At 42.6% G+C, this 17,183-nt stretch overlaps 1 protein-coding gene across 1 annotated transcript; it reads right to left on the reverse strand.

Annotated features, from left to right (window-relative positions):
- Positions 1 to 123: 123 nt before the first annotated feature.
- Positions 124 to 17,055, reverse strand: dok1b (docking protein 1b). Its single transcript, XM_061912519.1, has 5 exons — positions 16,683 to 17,055; positions 4,640 to 4,957; positions 4,440 to 4,536; positions 3,683 to 3,855; positions 124 to 3,440 (listed from the first exon to the last, which is right to left on the reverse strand). The coding sequence occupies exons 1-5, from the start codon at positions 16,737 to 16,739 to the stop codon at positions 2,082 to 2,084; spliced, it is 2,004 nt and encodes a 667-aa protein (XP_061768503.1). The 5' UTR covers positions 16,740 to 17,055; the 3' UTR covers positions 124 to 2,081.
- Between the last annotated feature and the right edge of the window lie 128 nt (positions 17,056 to 17,183).

The following is a 17,183-nucleotide window of genomic DNA, read 5'->3' on the forward strand; positions in this document are numbered from 1 at the left end:
TGGCAGAAGACGAGGAGCGAAAGATGAGGTCATACTTGTTTTTAGCTCAGGACAGAACATCTGTTTGGCGAAAATGACTGACCTTGGTAGCAAAATACTTATGTTGACACTTTTGGAGAACTCTTTGGACTTTTCTTCGACATGTTTATTGTTAGTTCTATTTACAGGCAGCACAGCTGTTTTTTACATATAGAGGTACATTGCAATCAATAAGAATATCCTGCAAAAGTTATTCTATTTGAAGCGTTCAATTCAGACTAAAGCACAGATGGATAATACTAATGCATAATTTTTACATTATCTTGGCCAATGCCTTCTTAATGGTGGGTCCAAGCGGGTCATCTCTGTAAGCAACTATAGAAACTCTTTATGAGCTTGTTAGATTCATTCCTTGTGAACCATTTATTGGAGATGCAAAAAATGTGTCGCATCAGTCACTTCCATTGCAAATTTTGATCCAGAATCAAAAAATAGGGTGTCTGCCAAGGTGGGGTTTGTTCCTTTTTAACACATGGTATAGTACAAGTACATAGTACAAGGTGCCCAATCATAGCTTTCATGGGGGGAGCAGGTCACACTGCAGGATAGTTTGGAGGGCGACGAGCAAGCTAGCATAGTGTAGGTTGGCACTTATAGTCACAAAAGCAGAAGCCAAGGTTTAGAGCAATTAAAGGCTGATCATAGCACGACTCAACAGTTTACAATATTTATGTTTTGACCATTTTTCCAATTATTCAAAGCTACTGAATTTTGTTGTTTTTATTTATCATTTGCGCCCTGCAGCTCTTTCTTTCAAGGAGAAAAAGCTAAAATGTTAGAAGTCTGCTATAACTAAAATTGATACAAAAGCTTTGAAATTTGGATTGACTGTGATTGATCACAGGTTATTACCAGCTTGTATAACTTACATTGACTTAAAGAAATACTCCAAAAAATTAGACATATACAATTTTATTGTCATAATGTCATCCAGGAAAAATTGTAAATGGTTTACTTGAATGCACATCATTTATTTGCTCAAAACCTGGTAACAGTTTTAGTGAAATTTGCCAGCCGCACACCAGTCAGAGTTTCCTCGCTCATTTTTGCACTAACGTATGCATTGGCCTGATCACTGACCAAACAGCAACTTGCGCCGCCTTTCAGGTAACCATCCGTGGTTAAGGTAAAAGAGCATGAATAGTCACAAAATATTGTGTGATTAATCTGCGCGTATACATGTTTAATGCAGTATTTTTTGCGATTAATTACATGCTTTAACTCAGTATTATTGACAGCCCTAATTGTTTTGACTTTCTCACAAATTTTGTAGTATTTTGAAATAGTTTGGACACATCTTGTTTAGTGAGTCCATAGAATATATTAGTTTCCCTTTTTCAAGTGAACTACTGAAATAGATTAACTTTTCAAAGATATTATAATTTATTGAGATGCACCTTTACACATTTTCAGCTAATTGCATGATTCATATTTAGATGAACAACAACGAGAGATTGAAGTAGTTTCTGTCAACCTTCCTCTGCAGTTAAAGTCACGTGACATCGTTTTGTCTGTTTCCTTGAGCCAAATAGGGGATTGGGTTCCTATCGCATGCTTCCTGCAAAAGCATAACAGTATGTTTTTCCACCACGTGGAGCCCTAGGCTGAAACAGCTCCTGTACTAGAGCCCATTTAAATCTCTCTGCACTGCTGCCAAGGAAAGAGAAGAATCGGTGCAGGAAATACTAGTTCTTATGGATCCTTCTGAACCTTCCAAATAAATTCTGGCTGTCCAGACTGGTCTCAGATTTCACCAAGACAAAAATGCAGCGATGTTGTCATTTCGTATGGGCAAAAGACATTTTCTAAAAACAGAGCTCAGCTGGTTCCAGAATCCAAACTCTCTCACATGTCTCTTAAAGACAAAGACTCACTCCCTCAATTTGCCAAACCACCTCAAAAAAGGAGGTGGCTCTCTTTTAGCCGAGAGCTGACAAGAAAGACTTGATCTCAATTATTTAGAGTCTGCAGTGGACACACCTGGAAAATATGCTATAAAAAGTAAAGCTGTCTTGTTGTGCTTGACAAGTTTATTGCGATTATCAAATATCTCCCAAGTTGTCGTAGATAATGTCAGGTGACCTCAGTGGTGTCGCTTTGGGCTGGTTCAACCAGGATGTAGAAGGTATAGCTTTCTGTTTTGATACTTTGCTGTACAGCTCCTGGTCCCCTTCTCTACTTATGTCCCAAATGTTGTTGTTGTTGTTTAAGTTACTGACTGATGCGCCATTTTTCCCCCGAGGCAACGGTACAGGCTCTTTACGACCAAAAGTGCCCCGGCTGGGTTTGGGGGCCGTGACAGGTTTGGGCCATCTTGCAGCTGGAGCGTTCTGCGCTCTTTGGTTCGTTGGGGAGTGTTTGTGGAACTCTCGATGGGTGACTGTGCTGTAATTTCCCTCCGGTCCTGTCAGAGGCGCCACTTCCTCTGGCCTCTTCTGGCCATGAGGCTCCAGACGGGCTTCGTCATAAACACTTGTCCCTCGATGTGGTGCACAACCCTCTGGCTCATCATAAATATGCTCCAGAGCTGGAACAGGGGATGCGCCCTCTGCTTGACCGACGTTTCTGTTCACTCCTCTGCTTCCACCTCTCCCACGCCCCCCTGCATTGGCTGGCCCGTTCAGACCGATCGTGCTAGTCTTGTGGCTCAGCTCCAGGCTGATGTGGTCATACACATGTGAATACAGGTCAGGGGCATTTCTTTGGTTGCTCCCAACGTGGTGGTGCTCTGCTGGAGCCCCGCCTCCGCAGGACTCACCACCCGCTGGTCGCAGTCGAGGCACCGGCACCTGTGTGGATGTGCTGCTCGGATGTTTCTGGTTCTTGATGCTGTCCACTGGGTCTGAGTAGAGACTGTCAGCAGTGTGCAAAGGCAGGCGGACTGCATCAGCCGGCTCTGAATAAAGCGCGGCCTGTTCATCAGCAGAGGAACAACCCTTTAGCGCCCGCTGGCCTCTTGGTGACCGTGGAGGTGTGTTTCCATCACTCACAACCCCCAGTATGACTGGTAATTCTGGTAAACTCCTCCCTTTGTGTCTGTCAGCTCCATTGCTTCCTTGCCCTTTTCCTGCTGAATCTCCTCCCTCTCTCTTCTCAAGCACACCGTCTGCAGAACCCGGCTTGCTGCCACCCGAATCACCATCGGTCTCCCAGCTGCTACAGCTGCTACTGTCTCCGCTGCCGGTTGCAGTGGTGCCAGTGTTGCGTATGTGTTGCAGCGATGGCGGACACTCCGACTCAAAGTTGATGGGACAGCTCAGCGGACGCTCCTCTGCCAGAGCTTTTTGTGACTTGATGGCCTGGTCTACGAGGGTGAAGATCTCGTTGCCTTGCTTGGTGTCGAAGGTGAAGTTACCTGGACCTGAGTCACAGCGGCGGCCGGCCTCGAAGGAAAACATCACCTGGAGAAATAATATCAATCAATTTGATTCAATGTGTGAGAAGAAAAATAGTATGCTTGTTTTGCTTTTCAGTCTCATCTAATGTACTACTTCACTTAATTTAATCATCCCTTCTTGTCGCTTTGCAGAGTCATTTTTAAACGTTACTTTGCAATTTGCTGAGTGGCAAAAAAAACAACATAACCACAGAGCCTAAAGCAGAAGATGCTCTGACCACATGCAGGTCGCGTTCTTAAACCCACCCGATCACGCCCGTATCTTCTCAGCAGCTTGTACGGCCAGACAAAGACGTTCCTTTTTGTTTTGGGATCTTTCAAGATCAAGACGTTGCTTTCGGCTTTAAGCCAGTAGTAGCCTGCCAGCCCGCAGCGATCCGAAGCCTCGGTCGGCTGAATGCCCACCCAGAACTTGTTTACTGAAGAGAAAATGAAGAAAATAACATAAAAGCTATGTTTAGCACAGTTAGGACATGTATAGATCACATACGTTGCGTAAAAAACATTGCACGCAACATTGATTGTTTGTGCAAATGTTGGCATCGATCTAACACTGAGTAAATACAGTATACGGATACTTCTTACTTGTAATTTTTCTAAATTATACAAAGATTTTGTTATTTTTGCCTTTAATTTGTTGATCGTGATTATAATCAGAAACAACAACAAATAATTTGTGGGGGGAAAAATAATATGCATACAATATTGTAAGGCAATATAACAATTAACAAACTAATACAATTATTCGCTTTTCTGCTGTTAGTACATAAAAAGTTTTGATGAAAATTAAGTCAATAGTGCAAAAATCACTATTGGCTCTCATTTAATTCCTTTGCGTTTTTATAAAAACACCGATATTTGGAAAAATATTCATACAAAGAACTGAAAAATCTCAATCCCATCCGGCTAGTATTGATTTGATAATGATAGTACCAATGGTATCGATACTAATGATATTTGGATCAATCTAGCCTACCACTAGTTTGTGCTATAACATCCTCACCCTCTTCTCTGGAGTAGTAGATAAGGTTCTCTGACATTTTCAAGTCCTGGGATCCCCCATCAGATTCTCCAGAAACACTGCCGCTGCCACTTCCACCCTGAGGAGACAGAAAGATGTCTTCACCAAATGTCTTTTTCATTGACTACATGGCACTTATTTAGCAATTGGAGATCATAGAGGGGCCTAAGCAGAAAGTATACCTGAAATGCAATGTCGCACATGGTATCCATCCACTCCTTGGCGGCGTTCTTCTCGGCAGCGAACACATGGGTCTTATCGTTGGTTTCCACACAGAACGCTGCCATGTTGTCTTTGGGACAGCTCTCTGTCAGTGCTGGCAAGATGGAGATACACTCCGACAAGCGGATTATCTTCTTGTCCAGCTTTTTGGTCTTCTCATTGGAGCTGCTGCCTGAAGCGACGGCTGCTCCTCCTGACCCGTGCGTGTCGAAGAATTCAAGGCGGGCGATGCCATTTTGGCTGGCCGGGAAGAGGACGAACCAGTTCTTCTTCCATTTCTGATGGGCACAGCAATTGTGTCAGTAAATATAATTAATAATGTGCTTCTATAGTGGAACCAGCTTACCTCAGCACCCTCTATTTGTGAATACTTTTATTCGGATTCTTGTGATGTTATATGATATTGGAGTAATGGAAGTATTGTGTATGGTAGCGTTTGCCTGATAGATAAAGCCAAACCAAGAGAGAAGAAAAGTTGCCTAACTGCCTAGGGAGCCTTGAAGTGTAAAGTGAATTTTCCAGAAGGGCTTTTACGATCAATGTGCCGATTAATCGGCCACCGATCAATACCGGACGATTTTCATGAAAAAGTACATTATCGCGATTGCAGAATAATGTCTTCAAAAAGGAACTGCACTTTTTGGGCAATTTTGTGTATCATCCACAATCCCCATGTAAGACAAAAACTAATGTTTTTCTTTTTTCTATGCATTCTTAATTCATAAAATATGGCAAGTATGAGGTGGCTAACAATGCAGCTAATAAGAGCACACTATTCAACTCATAATGCCCACAAAAATACTGCCAACAGTACTTTATTTACATCTCATGACAAGCATATTAACCAAGTATTAGCAATTTTGTTATTTCAAGTGCTAACAATGACAAACAATTTTTAGCGGCGCTGTGATCACAGAGAGGTAGCTAGCTTATGCTGCTACTATATGTCGACATACTGAGCCTCTGCTGCATCGCCTCTGAGTTGGTCAAAGTTAATTCTAGATTATAATCATGCCTTTTACCTGGAAAGTAGAAGGATGTGACCATAAACTGGGAAGTTGGTCAACTTTGACATTCAAGTTACCCCCGGAGATGGCCATAGAGACACAAAAAAAATGTTTGTTCCCGGCACTTTTTTTTTGCTTGCTAGAGGATTATGATTGATTATTCATTTAAAGGGGACTATATTAACGTCTCATCAGTTGGCATCCCAGTGAGAGGAGACATTGTACAGTGAGTGATTGTTTTATTATGTTCAAAGTTTTTATTTTTTGCTTAACAATTAGCAATAACGCTGCTTATTCATGATGCACACTAGTGTTGTTGTTGTTGTTGAAGGAAAAATTAAATGTTGCGATGCGTTTGTGAAATAATTACACCGACGAATGCTTAAAATGAGCAAAATACATAAATCTTACATCTTATTGTGAACGTACCTGCCACTACATTACTATATATACTTAGAGTGTGCATATAAAACAATGATGGAGGCTTCTGAATATTTTTTAGAGTGCTTTATAGGCGAAATAGAGCGACTCCCATGAGCTCAATTGTTAGCTGAGTTTTGCTAGATTTTATTTAAGAGTTAGAGTGCATTAAAAAGAAAAACAGATGTGTGCTTGTCTCACATAAGGATTGTAAAATTTCCCTTGTGGATCATTAAAGTTTGTCTAAGTCTAAGTCTAAAAGATAGGCAAAATTCCAAAAATAGTTCAGTTCTTCTTGATTGCCAGCCACAATTGCCGATCTCCACCGGAAAACACTGTATTCGTTTTTAGTCCACTGGCTGACAAGCGGCTCGCAGCTAATAATATTCACCTCCGTTCAGGAAAATAAATTGCATTTCTTAATATCTTAAGTATCATTATTAAGTACATTATCACTGGAGGACGAGGCTAAACATCTTACACAGCGAGAACAAGCCAGGAGCAGACATGCTAAATTGCTAAGTTAATACTTGCTTAGTAAACTTTAAAAAAAAAAATGTTGATGGAACCACATTACAGAAGAAAGTAAGCTGATGTTAAGAGGAAATTAACAAGTAGATTAACAATAGTTAGACATATGATGATAAAACAACAACAGTTGGTGTGTCAGCATTGTTGCAGCCTGTACACATGTAAAAGGAGAGCGGATTGATCCATAAAATGGTGGTGTAGATACCAAGGTCAATATTTATTCTACTATTGACTTTATTTGGCTAATATTGTATGTAATTAAAGAGTGTAAGGAACATGTTTCAATATTGTGTTGCATTAATTGAAAATTGTAGCATTAATATATATGATCGGTATCGGCATCATAAAACCCTAATCGAAACGATTCCTCAAGAGCAGCAACACTTGAAAAATATTTGTTTTAATTTTACCAGACAAGTTAGGTATATTTGCACAGAATTTTACACAGTATCGATACAAAAGTATTAGCATACTTTTCAGAAATTAACAGAGAACTGCGTTAACTTTGTCATGTGTCTTGACTACAATGACAATTAATACATGCACAAAAAAAGAATTACAATTAAAAACCACTGTGTGTATGTGTCAATGCTGTGTAAGTAGACAGTGGTTACGTTGTGGTAACATAAGCGAGTTCCACTGTGTTTTGCTTTTGCTTGGACGAAAACTTTACGTTTGTGAGCTAAAAGCAGGATTTCTCTGTTTCATCAGCCACTGAGAAAGATGGGCGCGAATACAGGAAACGGGCAACAGGAAAGAGGCTAAACAGAAACCAAAAATGTTGCCACACACATCTGTGCTGTTCAGCGAGGGCAGAAGATTCAGGAACCACATATGAGGCTTTAAAGGCTATTTCAGGAGAGTGTGCTACAAATGACCACTAATGCATCAAAAACACAACAATGCTATTTTACACAGACTACGTTTGAAGTACAGCGTACTTTTCACTTGAACAGCACTGAATCATAGAGTGGTGATATCAGGGCAGGAAACCGGACCAAAATGTTTTGTCCGTCCATGTCATATGACCACAACGCGGCACGCACAGAGACAAAGACCTTCTTAGAGTGGCTGTGTTCTTATTTAGCATATACAATTCCACAAAATATGTTAATCACTTTTTTATTGCTTAGAAGATCGCACAGACACCACTTTCTGGCCCATTTGGTTTTGTTCTAAATAAGTCATACTAGTTTTTTTATCATTATTAATTTTCTTAGATGTCATCTTCAGAAAGAAAATAGGAGGTCCTGGAAAGACAATAGAATAGAAAGACAAAATATTCCATTAAGTCAAAGACAATGTGCCTCGCTGGCCAGGGCACTGAAGCCAACTCGCCGTGGTTAGCCAGGCTCACTTGGGAACGAGGAGAGTTAAGGACAAGATAACATAGTGAATCACTGTGTAAAATGGTAACTAAATATTACATCACTTTTTTTATATATATTGTTTTGCGCTGTATGCCCCATGCTGTCTCAGTGGTTCCTAAAAAAAATGTAATTGTGTATGACTGTTTGCAGCTCATCACAAGGTCGGTGTTCTAAAAAAGTGTGCTATAGGTGCTGAAATAAGTACTTTTCCAGTTTGTATTATTATTCATATAAAAGCTTGTCAAAACACTTATTGTTGACATTCATTTTGTCACCATACAGTAAGGACCAGTGCTTCTCAAACTCCATTTATCATTCAATCGATGTTTATCTATATAGCCCTTCTAGTGACGTGCTAAAGCAGGGGTCGCAAACTTTTTGACCTGGGGGCCACATTGGGTTACAAAAATGTGGCCGGGCTCTATATACATATATATGTATATATGTCTTGATTGGATTATCCAGAGAATAGTGCTCGATACCGTGGTAGAGCGCAATATGTAGGTGTGGGAAAAATCACAAGACTACTTCATCTCTACAGAACTGTTTCATGAGGGGTTCCCTCAATCATCAGGATATATATATATATATATATACACACATATATATGTGTATATATATATATTTTCTTTTTTTCTTTTTGGTGGCTATGTATATATAGATATATATATATAGAGAGAGAGAGAGAGAGAGAGAGACAGAGATAGATGGATAGATAGATAGATAGATTCCTTCAGGAAAATTAAAATTCCTGTTCGTGCAGCAGTGTCCACAGTTGATTATATATATATATATATATATGTATATATATATATATATATATATATATATCTATATCTATAGATATATATAGATATATATATATAGATATATATATATATATGTGTGTATATATATATATATATATATATATGCAGGGTTTCCCACACATTCATTTATTTGTGGCGGCCCGCCACGAAAGAATTACGGCCGCCCCCAAAAAAAATTTTTTTTTCAAATAAATAAAAAAAATAATGTTTTCGGGGTTTTTTTCCGTCTTTTGACTCGCTTGACCGCTCATAAAAGCGATGGGACTCTGTCTGTGAATGGAGCTTGTAGTTACATATTATATAAATATGTAAATATTATATAAATATGTATATAAATATGTACATAAAGTGTTGTAATTATATTCCAACTCCGCGTTCTTCTTGGTCATCGCCGAAGCCGAGACTTCCCTCTCCCCAGCCAATTCGTCCAGCTCCTCCCGGGGGATTCCGAGGCGTTCCCAGGCCAGCCGGGAGAGATAGTCTTCCCAACGTGTCCTGGGTCTTCCCCGTAGCCTTCTACAGGTCGGACGTGCCCGAAACATCTCCCTCGGGAGGCGTTCGGGTGGCATCCTGTCCAGTTGCCCGAACCACCTCATCTGGCTCCTCTCGATGTGGAGGAGCAGCGGCTTTACTTTGAGCTCCTCCCGGATGGCAGAGCTTCTCACCCTATCTCTAAGGGAGAGCCCCGCCACCCAGCGGAGGAAACTCATTTCGGCCGCTTGTACCCGCGATCTTATCCTTTTGGTCATGACCCAAAGCTTATGAGCATAGGTGACGATGGGAACGTAGAACGGCCGGTAAATTGAGAGCTTCGCCTTACGGCTCAGCTCCTTCTTCACCACAACGGATCGATATAGCGTCCGCATTACTGAAGAAGTTGCACTGTCGATCTCACGATCCACTCTTCCCTCACTCGTGAACAAGATTCCGAAGTACTTGAACTCCGCCCCAACCCGGAGATGGCACTCATTTCCGGGCGAGAACCATGGACTCGGACTTGGAGGTGCTGATTCTCATCCCAGTTGCTTCACACTCGGCTGCGAACCGATCCAGTGAGAGCTGAAGATCTTGGCCAGATGAAGCCATCAGTACCACATCATCTGCAAATAGCAGAGACCTAATCCTGCAGCCACCAAACCAGATACACTCAACGCCCTGACTACGCCTAGAAATTCTGTCCATAAAAGTTATGAACAGAATCGGTGACAAAGGACAGCCTTGGCGGAGTCCAACCCTCACTGGAAATGGGTCCGACTTACTGCCGGCAATGCGGACCAAGCTCTGACACTGATTATACAGGGAGCGGACCGCCACAATAAGACAGTCCGATACCCCATACTCTCTGAGCACTCCCCACAGGACTTCCTGTCGAATGCCTTCTCCAAGTCCACAACGTACATGTAGACTGGTTGGGCGAAATCCCATGCACCCTCAAGGACCCTGCCGAGAGTATAGAGCTGGTCCACAGTTGCACGACCAGGACGAAAACCACACTCTGTTCCTCCTGAATCCGAGGTTCAACTATCCGGCGTAGCCTCCTGTCCAGTACAATATATATAAAATATATAATATATCCATCCATCCATCCATTTCCTACCGCTTATTCCCTTTCGGGGTCGCGGGGGGCGCTGGCGCCTATCTCAGCTACAATCGGGCGGAAGGCAGGGTACACCCTGGACAAGTCGCCGCCTCATGTTTTCTATATATATATATATGTGTGTATATATATATATATATATATATATATATATATATATATATATATATATATATATATATATATATATATATATATATAGGTGTGGGAAAAACCACAAGACTACTTCATCTCTACAGAACTGTTTCATGAGGGGTTCCCTCAATCATCAGGAGATTTAATGGAAACATTCACATATAGGGCACACAGTGGGTGGGTACAGGCAGGCGTAGGGGCGTGGTGATTGGCTTATGTGTTACCTAGGAGGTGTTTCCGTCTGTGGCGGCATGTTGAAATGATTTCACTGCGCTTGTTGAGGGATGATAGATCTGAATGATATATAATAAACAGTTTCTCTTTTAAGCATAGGTTGCATCTTTTATTACCACTGTTGTAAGGTGTGCTGGATGCAAGAATTTGCCATGTTATTGAATATTCAACATTATTGTCTTTGAGGTTCCAAATGTCCACGCCCCTGCCTGTACCCACCCAATCTGTGCCATATATAAACCATTGTATGTGAATGCTTCCATTAAATCTCCTGATGATTGAGGGAACCCCTCATGAAACAGTTCTGTAGAGATTAAGTAGTCTTGTGATTTTTCCCACACCTACATATTGCGCTCTACCACGGTATCGAGCACTATTCTCTGGATAATCCAATCAAGACATATATATATATATATATATATATATATATATATATATATATATATATATATATATATATATATATATATATATATATATATATATATATATATATATATATATGTGTGTATGTATGTATCTGTGTGTGTGTGTGTATATATATATGTGTGTTAGCGGGCCTGGCTCGCAGGGTGTAGTGATGCGTCTAGTGCAGCATGCTAGAGAGACGTTGCATGTAGGGATGCATGTGATGCAAAGCTCCTGCCGCTGACCAACCCAGCTGGGTAAAGGAAGCCGAGTGCGTAAGCCTTCCGAGGTCAGTACAAAGCCTCTCCTTCACCAAGACCCCTAACCTTGCCACCTCGTGGCAACACACGGTAACTGGAGTCTTGCGACTTCAGTCTAAAAGGTAGGGGATCGATCCGCTGCCTTGCGGGTAAGTCCAGGAAGACAAAGGCTAGGAGAGCACACCCTGAGAGAAAAGCACCGTGATGGAGGCACACGTAGGCGGGCCACGACAGACTGATGGTGCCGGCGGCCTCCTGCAGCTGTGAAGAGGTGCTGGTTGTCCTGGGTTTCCCCCTTGCCACTAGGCTCCATCTCTTTGTGGCGAAGATAGTGCGGCTGGGAACTGTGCACCCCCTGAGGCACATAAAAAGTATCACCGGAAAGGTCTCTGCTTCTGACCTTGGTGGATCCAGAACTGCAATTGGATTCTAAAGCAAAAAGTCTGACGGCGTCAGGATGTCTGATAACGGGGGCAGGTTAGAATGAACTGGGAGCCTCTAGTTAGATCCCTGCACGTCAGCGATTCAGGGCTATAATGGTCGCTATCAGCTGGGAATTGAGTGGCAGCTGATTTCGGCAGACCCCTGTATGACTGAGCAGCCCTATTTAGGAGCCACACTGCTCACCCCAAAGTTGGGGAAAGGCCTAGAAAAGGTGGCCTGAACATTGCCCACTCTTCACACCCTGGGTAGGAACCGCACCTACTGGGACATTCCACTACTGCGGTCGAAAAACAAAAAGTAAACAAGTTCCCCTGAAATTGGCTACATGGAACATTAGAACCCTCCTGGACAACAATCCGGACCGGCCGCAATGAAGAACTGCGCTTGTTGATGCTGAGCTCAGACGTTATGGAATTGACATCGCCACCTTGAGTGAGACCGGACTTCTGGATGAGGGATCCCTAAAAGAAGAAGGCCAGGGTTATACCTTTTTCTGGAAGGGTTACCCTACAGAAGGACCGCATCACCATGGTGTTGGTTTGGCAATAAAAAATAGCCTGCTACCCAGTTTCACTGAAACACCTACCGGCATAAGTGAAAGACTCATGTCTGTCCCTATCCCCCTGGCAAAACACTGCTACGCAACTCTTCTCAGTGCCTATGCGCCAACTCTACCATCCGAGAATGGGGCAAAGGACCATTTCTACCAAGAACTAGATGAGGCTCTACAGCGCATCCCTAGCAGTGACAAAATCTTCCTGCTTGATGATTTTAATGCCAGGGTGGGGAAAAACCACCTCATATGGAAAGGAGTGATTGGGAAGCATGGTATCGGGAAGGTCAACAGCAATGGCATGAGGCTACTCAGTCTCTGTGCTGAGCATGACCTGACAATCACCAACACAATCTTCCAACAGAAAAATAAACACAAGGCTTCCTGGATGCACCCACAATCCAAGCAATGGCATCTGCTGGATTACATCATCGTGAGACGCAAGGACACCAAGGACGTACATATCACCCGCGCAATGCGAGGTGCTGATTGCTGGACTGACCACCGCATGATTTTCTCCAAGTTGCGAGCGTCAGTACGTCCCCCTGTTCGTCTCCGAAAAACTGGCAAGAAGCGATTGGACTGTGCCAGACTTGAAGCAGACGAGGCCCAGAACAGCCTCCGATCCTCCATTGCAGGAAAGCTGCAGGAACTCGACCCCTTCCTGAGCCCTGAAGGCAGTGTTGATGACAATTGGACCAAGCTTAGCTCAAAGCTCTATGAGGCTGCAGCCGAGACTATTGGCTACCGCCGTAGGAGGCATCAGGATTGGTTTGACGAAAACTCAGAATCCATCAGAACCATACTGAACACCATGCACAAGGCCCATAACGCAGCCCTGAACAACCCTACATCTGTCCGGCTAAAGCAGCACTGGAGAACATCAAAGAAGGAGGTACAGCATGTCCTACGAAAACTGAAAAATGACTGGTGGACTGACAAGGCTCAAGAAATCGAACATTTTGCAGTGAAGAACAACATGCACAACTTCTATAATGCTGTGAAAACCATCCACGGCCCCAGGAACTCCTCTCTCTCACCTGTGAAGTCGGCTGATGGTTTAACCCTCATAAAGGACCAGAAAGAAGTTGTGGACAGATGGGCGGAACACTTCCAGACACTTTTAAACCAACCTGCCACCTCTGATCTGGCATTGCTGGATGAGCTGCCCCGCTACCCAACTATTGAAGAACTGGATCTTCCGCCAACCTTCACTGAAGTCTGGGCTGCAATTAGGTCACTTAAGAACAACAAGACCCCTGGCCCGGATGGCATCCCTGCAGAGATCCTTAAACAGGGAGGCTATCTCTGTACCAGAGCAATTTTCCATTACATTGCTGATATATGGAACCGCGGAGCAGTCCCCCAACAATGGCGGGATGCAAATGTCGTAACCATATATAAAGGGAAGGGTGAGAAGTCTGTCTGTGGCAATAGTAGAGGAATATTCCTCCTATCTGCTGCTGGCAAGGTTCTTGCCAAAGTGATGCTGTCAAGACTCATACGAAGCATAACAGAACACCTGTTGCCTGAGTCTCAATGTGGCTTCAGGAAAAATCGCAGCACTGTGGACATGATTTTCACTACACGCCAGCTACAAGAGAAGTGTCGGGAGCATCATCAAGATCTGTACATGGCGTTTGTGGACCTATCAAAGGCCTTTGATACGGTCAACAGAGACTTGCTCTGGGCGGTCCTTCTCAGGGTTGGTTGCCCGCGGAAGTTTGTAAACATCCTGCAAAGTTTCCACGAGGGAATGATGGCTTAGGTAACAACAGGAGGACTGCAGTCTAGGCCTTTCATGGTATCCACAGGTGTCAGACAGGGTTGTGTACTTGCACCTGTGCTATTCAACATCTTCCTTATGAGTGTCACCTGGCTACTGCACAAAGAAGTTGAGGGAAGCAGTGGTGTGTTGGTGGATTACAGGTTGGATGGAAGCTTATTTAACATCAGAAGACTGCAGGCCGCTACCAAGGTTAAAACTGCGAACATTGTGGAGTTAAAGTATGCTGATGATTGTGCCTTCGTGGCACATACATCAGAGGCTCTGCAGGCGACGCTAACAACTGCTGTGAAGGCCTATAGTAGACTGGGTCTCACTGTGAACACTGTAAAGACGGAAGTACTCTGCCAGTGGAACTCCCCTCCGCCAACTCGACCACCATCACCTGTCTTTAACATCGATGACAAGCCCCTAGCAATAGTCCCTGACTTCAAATATCTTGGGAGCATCCTCTCCGAAAACTGCAGCATGGACAATGACGTTCAAAACCGAATAAGGTCTGCCTCAGCCTCTTTTGGTAGACTGCGTAAGAGGGTGTATCTGAACAAAGACCTCAGCATACGTACCAAGGTGGCAGTCTACCAAGCCATCTGTGTCTCCACACTATTATATGGCTGTGAAGCTTGGACCCTGTATCACCGCCACATCCAACAGCTAGAGAACTTTCACATCAAGTGTCTCCAGCGGATCCTTGGGCTGACATGGCGTGATCGTGTGCCACACACGGAAGTCCTTAGCAAAACTGGTACCAAGAGCATGGAGGCCACTTTACTCAAGTACCAATTGCGATGGACCGGCCACACCATCAGAATGCCTGTTGATAGACTTCCGCGACAACTACTGTATGGTCAACTTCATCATGGCCAGAGATCTGCAGGAGGCCAAAAGCGGAGATATAAGGACCATTTGAAAATAACTCTCAAGAGGTGTGGAATACAACACACACAGCTGAAAAGCTCTGCCTCAGATCCCCCTCTCTGGAGGCAACTTTGTCATGAAGGACTTCAACATTTTGAAGAGGAGAGAAGAGCAGCAAGGGAAGGAAAACGCCAGAGGAGGAAGATGGGCCTTGCAGCCAAGACCACAACAAACACTATCTTCATATGCCCCCATTCCAATAGACCATGTGGCTCTCGTATTGGACTTTTTAGTCACCTCAAAACCCACCAATAAAAGAAGTGGAAGTCATCATCGGATACGATGGACTACCATAAGCAAGTAATATATATATATATATATATATATATATATATATATATATAATATATAATATATGTGTGTGTATGTATGTATGTGTGTGTGTGTGTGTGTGTGTGTGTGTGTGTGTGTGTGTGTGTGTGTGTATATATATATATATATATATATATATATATATATATATATATAAACTGTATATGGTAATTGTACTTTCTTGTCCGGACACACGTTTCCCAAACGATTTCGCCATTTTTTTCCCTAGTGCACCAATTGACTGAAAGAGCACACACTTGACGTCACATTATCAATGGGAAAATGCATTTTTAGACAATATGATTTGCCTGAGCGGCTAGGAGACCCCAATAGTAACAAGTGGTAGAAAATTGATTGATGAATGGGCGAGAAAGGACAGATTAAAAAATAATAATAATAAAAATAAAAAATAGATATATATATATTTGTATTTTTATATATATATATATATATATATATATGCTTTTTTTTTACTTGGGACTTTTCGCGGGCCAGAAATAGGACGTATACGGCCCGCGGGCCGTAATTTGGGTACCACTGCGCAAAAGAATCACTTGATTAAAAAATACTGTTTTATTTTCCTATAAACACTGATACTGTCCAAACTGTGTATTGTTACAGTGGCCAAAAATATTAAATATGCTTGTTAAATAAAACATCTGCCTTGCTTTTAATTAATAATTAGTCCTACTATGCTACTGTGTTTTAATGTTGGTCAGTATGGTGGTACTTCAGGTGTGTTCTGTGGTGGTGTTTGGTGAAAAAAGGTTTGAGAACCACTGGTCGAGACAAACTACCTGCCATGCATTTTAGGTTAATCAAGGTTTATGCCGTTTTTGATTTGGTTTGTTTCCTGGTATGTAAAAAAAAATGCTGAAATAACCACAACATATTAACGTTTTTCACCTTAATTGCGGTGGATATGTTGTTCAAGGAAACCTTCGTTGATGCGCATGAGTGCGCATGCTCAGTAGCGTTGGGCAACAAATAATTTACGGGTAACAAATTTCCAGAACACTGGCTGTAGTTTGGGTGCTTTATCGGTTTAATTTGTCAAACGCATATAATTTGCATCTCCCTTGGCAGCCTTTATTCATTTCTAGTATTTATCGAACGATAACAATGTGAAACTTACTGTTGATCAATATCTTCTGGTTTGATCGTTTACTACAAGTTTATTAGCACTTGGTTGTAACAGTAATAATATTATAAGGTTTACCTTGCCAAACTTTTGATGCTGCACGTAAAGTTGTCCCTCCTTGACGTGGGTGTCCATGTCCTGCGGGGACTATTGTCTCCAAGTGGCCCCAAACTTGAACTTGAGAGAAGGAAGAGCAGTCTTCAGGTTGCTCTTCAGTTACTCAGCATCCATGAACAACTTCCCCACTTCTCTCACTTCCGCTGCCCGGCCGTCAAGAGGCGATAACGGTATCTGTGACGAGCAACATGGCTCCGGTGATTAAAAGGACCAACGGATCACAGGGTGATCAATAATCGAAGAAGTAATCAATAAAATCCACGAAGTTGAGGGTGACTTGTCGACTTTTGACGCATGTCACGTCTGAGCTTGGGCGGGGGAAAAGGAAGGCGGGGGGCTCTAATAAAAACACGTATCTTCTTTTGCGACTTTTCGGCATAAAAGCCTCATTCTATATACCTGAAATGATTTGTTCTGAATAATGTATCATATGTTTGTAGGCATATTTGTTTATGTAGCTTT

This window comes from Nerophis ophidion, linkage group LG10 (genome assembly GCF_033978795.1).
Source record: "Nerophis ophidion isolate RoL-2023_Sa linkage group LG10, RoL_Noph_v1.0, whole genome shotgun sequence".
In the NCBI taxonomy this organism is placed as follows: Eukaryota; Metazoa; Chordata; class Actinopteri; order Syngnathiformes; family Syngnathidae; genus Nerophis; species Nerophis ophidion.

Coding starts and splice junctions, on each gene's coding strand:
- dok1b (XM_061912519.1), bottom strand. CDS start 16,739: ATGGACACCCACGTCAAGGAGGGACAACTTTACGTGCAGCATCAAAAG. Junction 4,537..4,639: donor TGTGCGACATTGCATTTCAG/GTATACTTTCTG, acceptor CTGTCTCCTCAG/GGTGGAAGTGGCAGCGGCAG. Junction 3,856..4,439: donor CTACTACTCCAGAGAAGAGG/GTGAGGATGTTA, acceptor TTTTCTCTTCAG/TAAACAAGTTCTGGGTGGGC.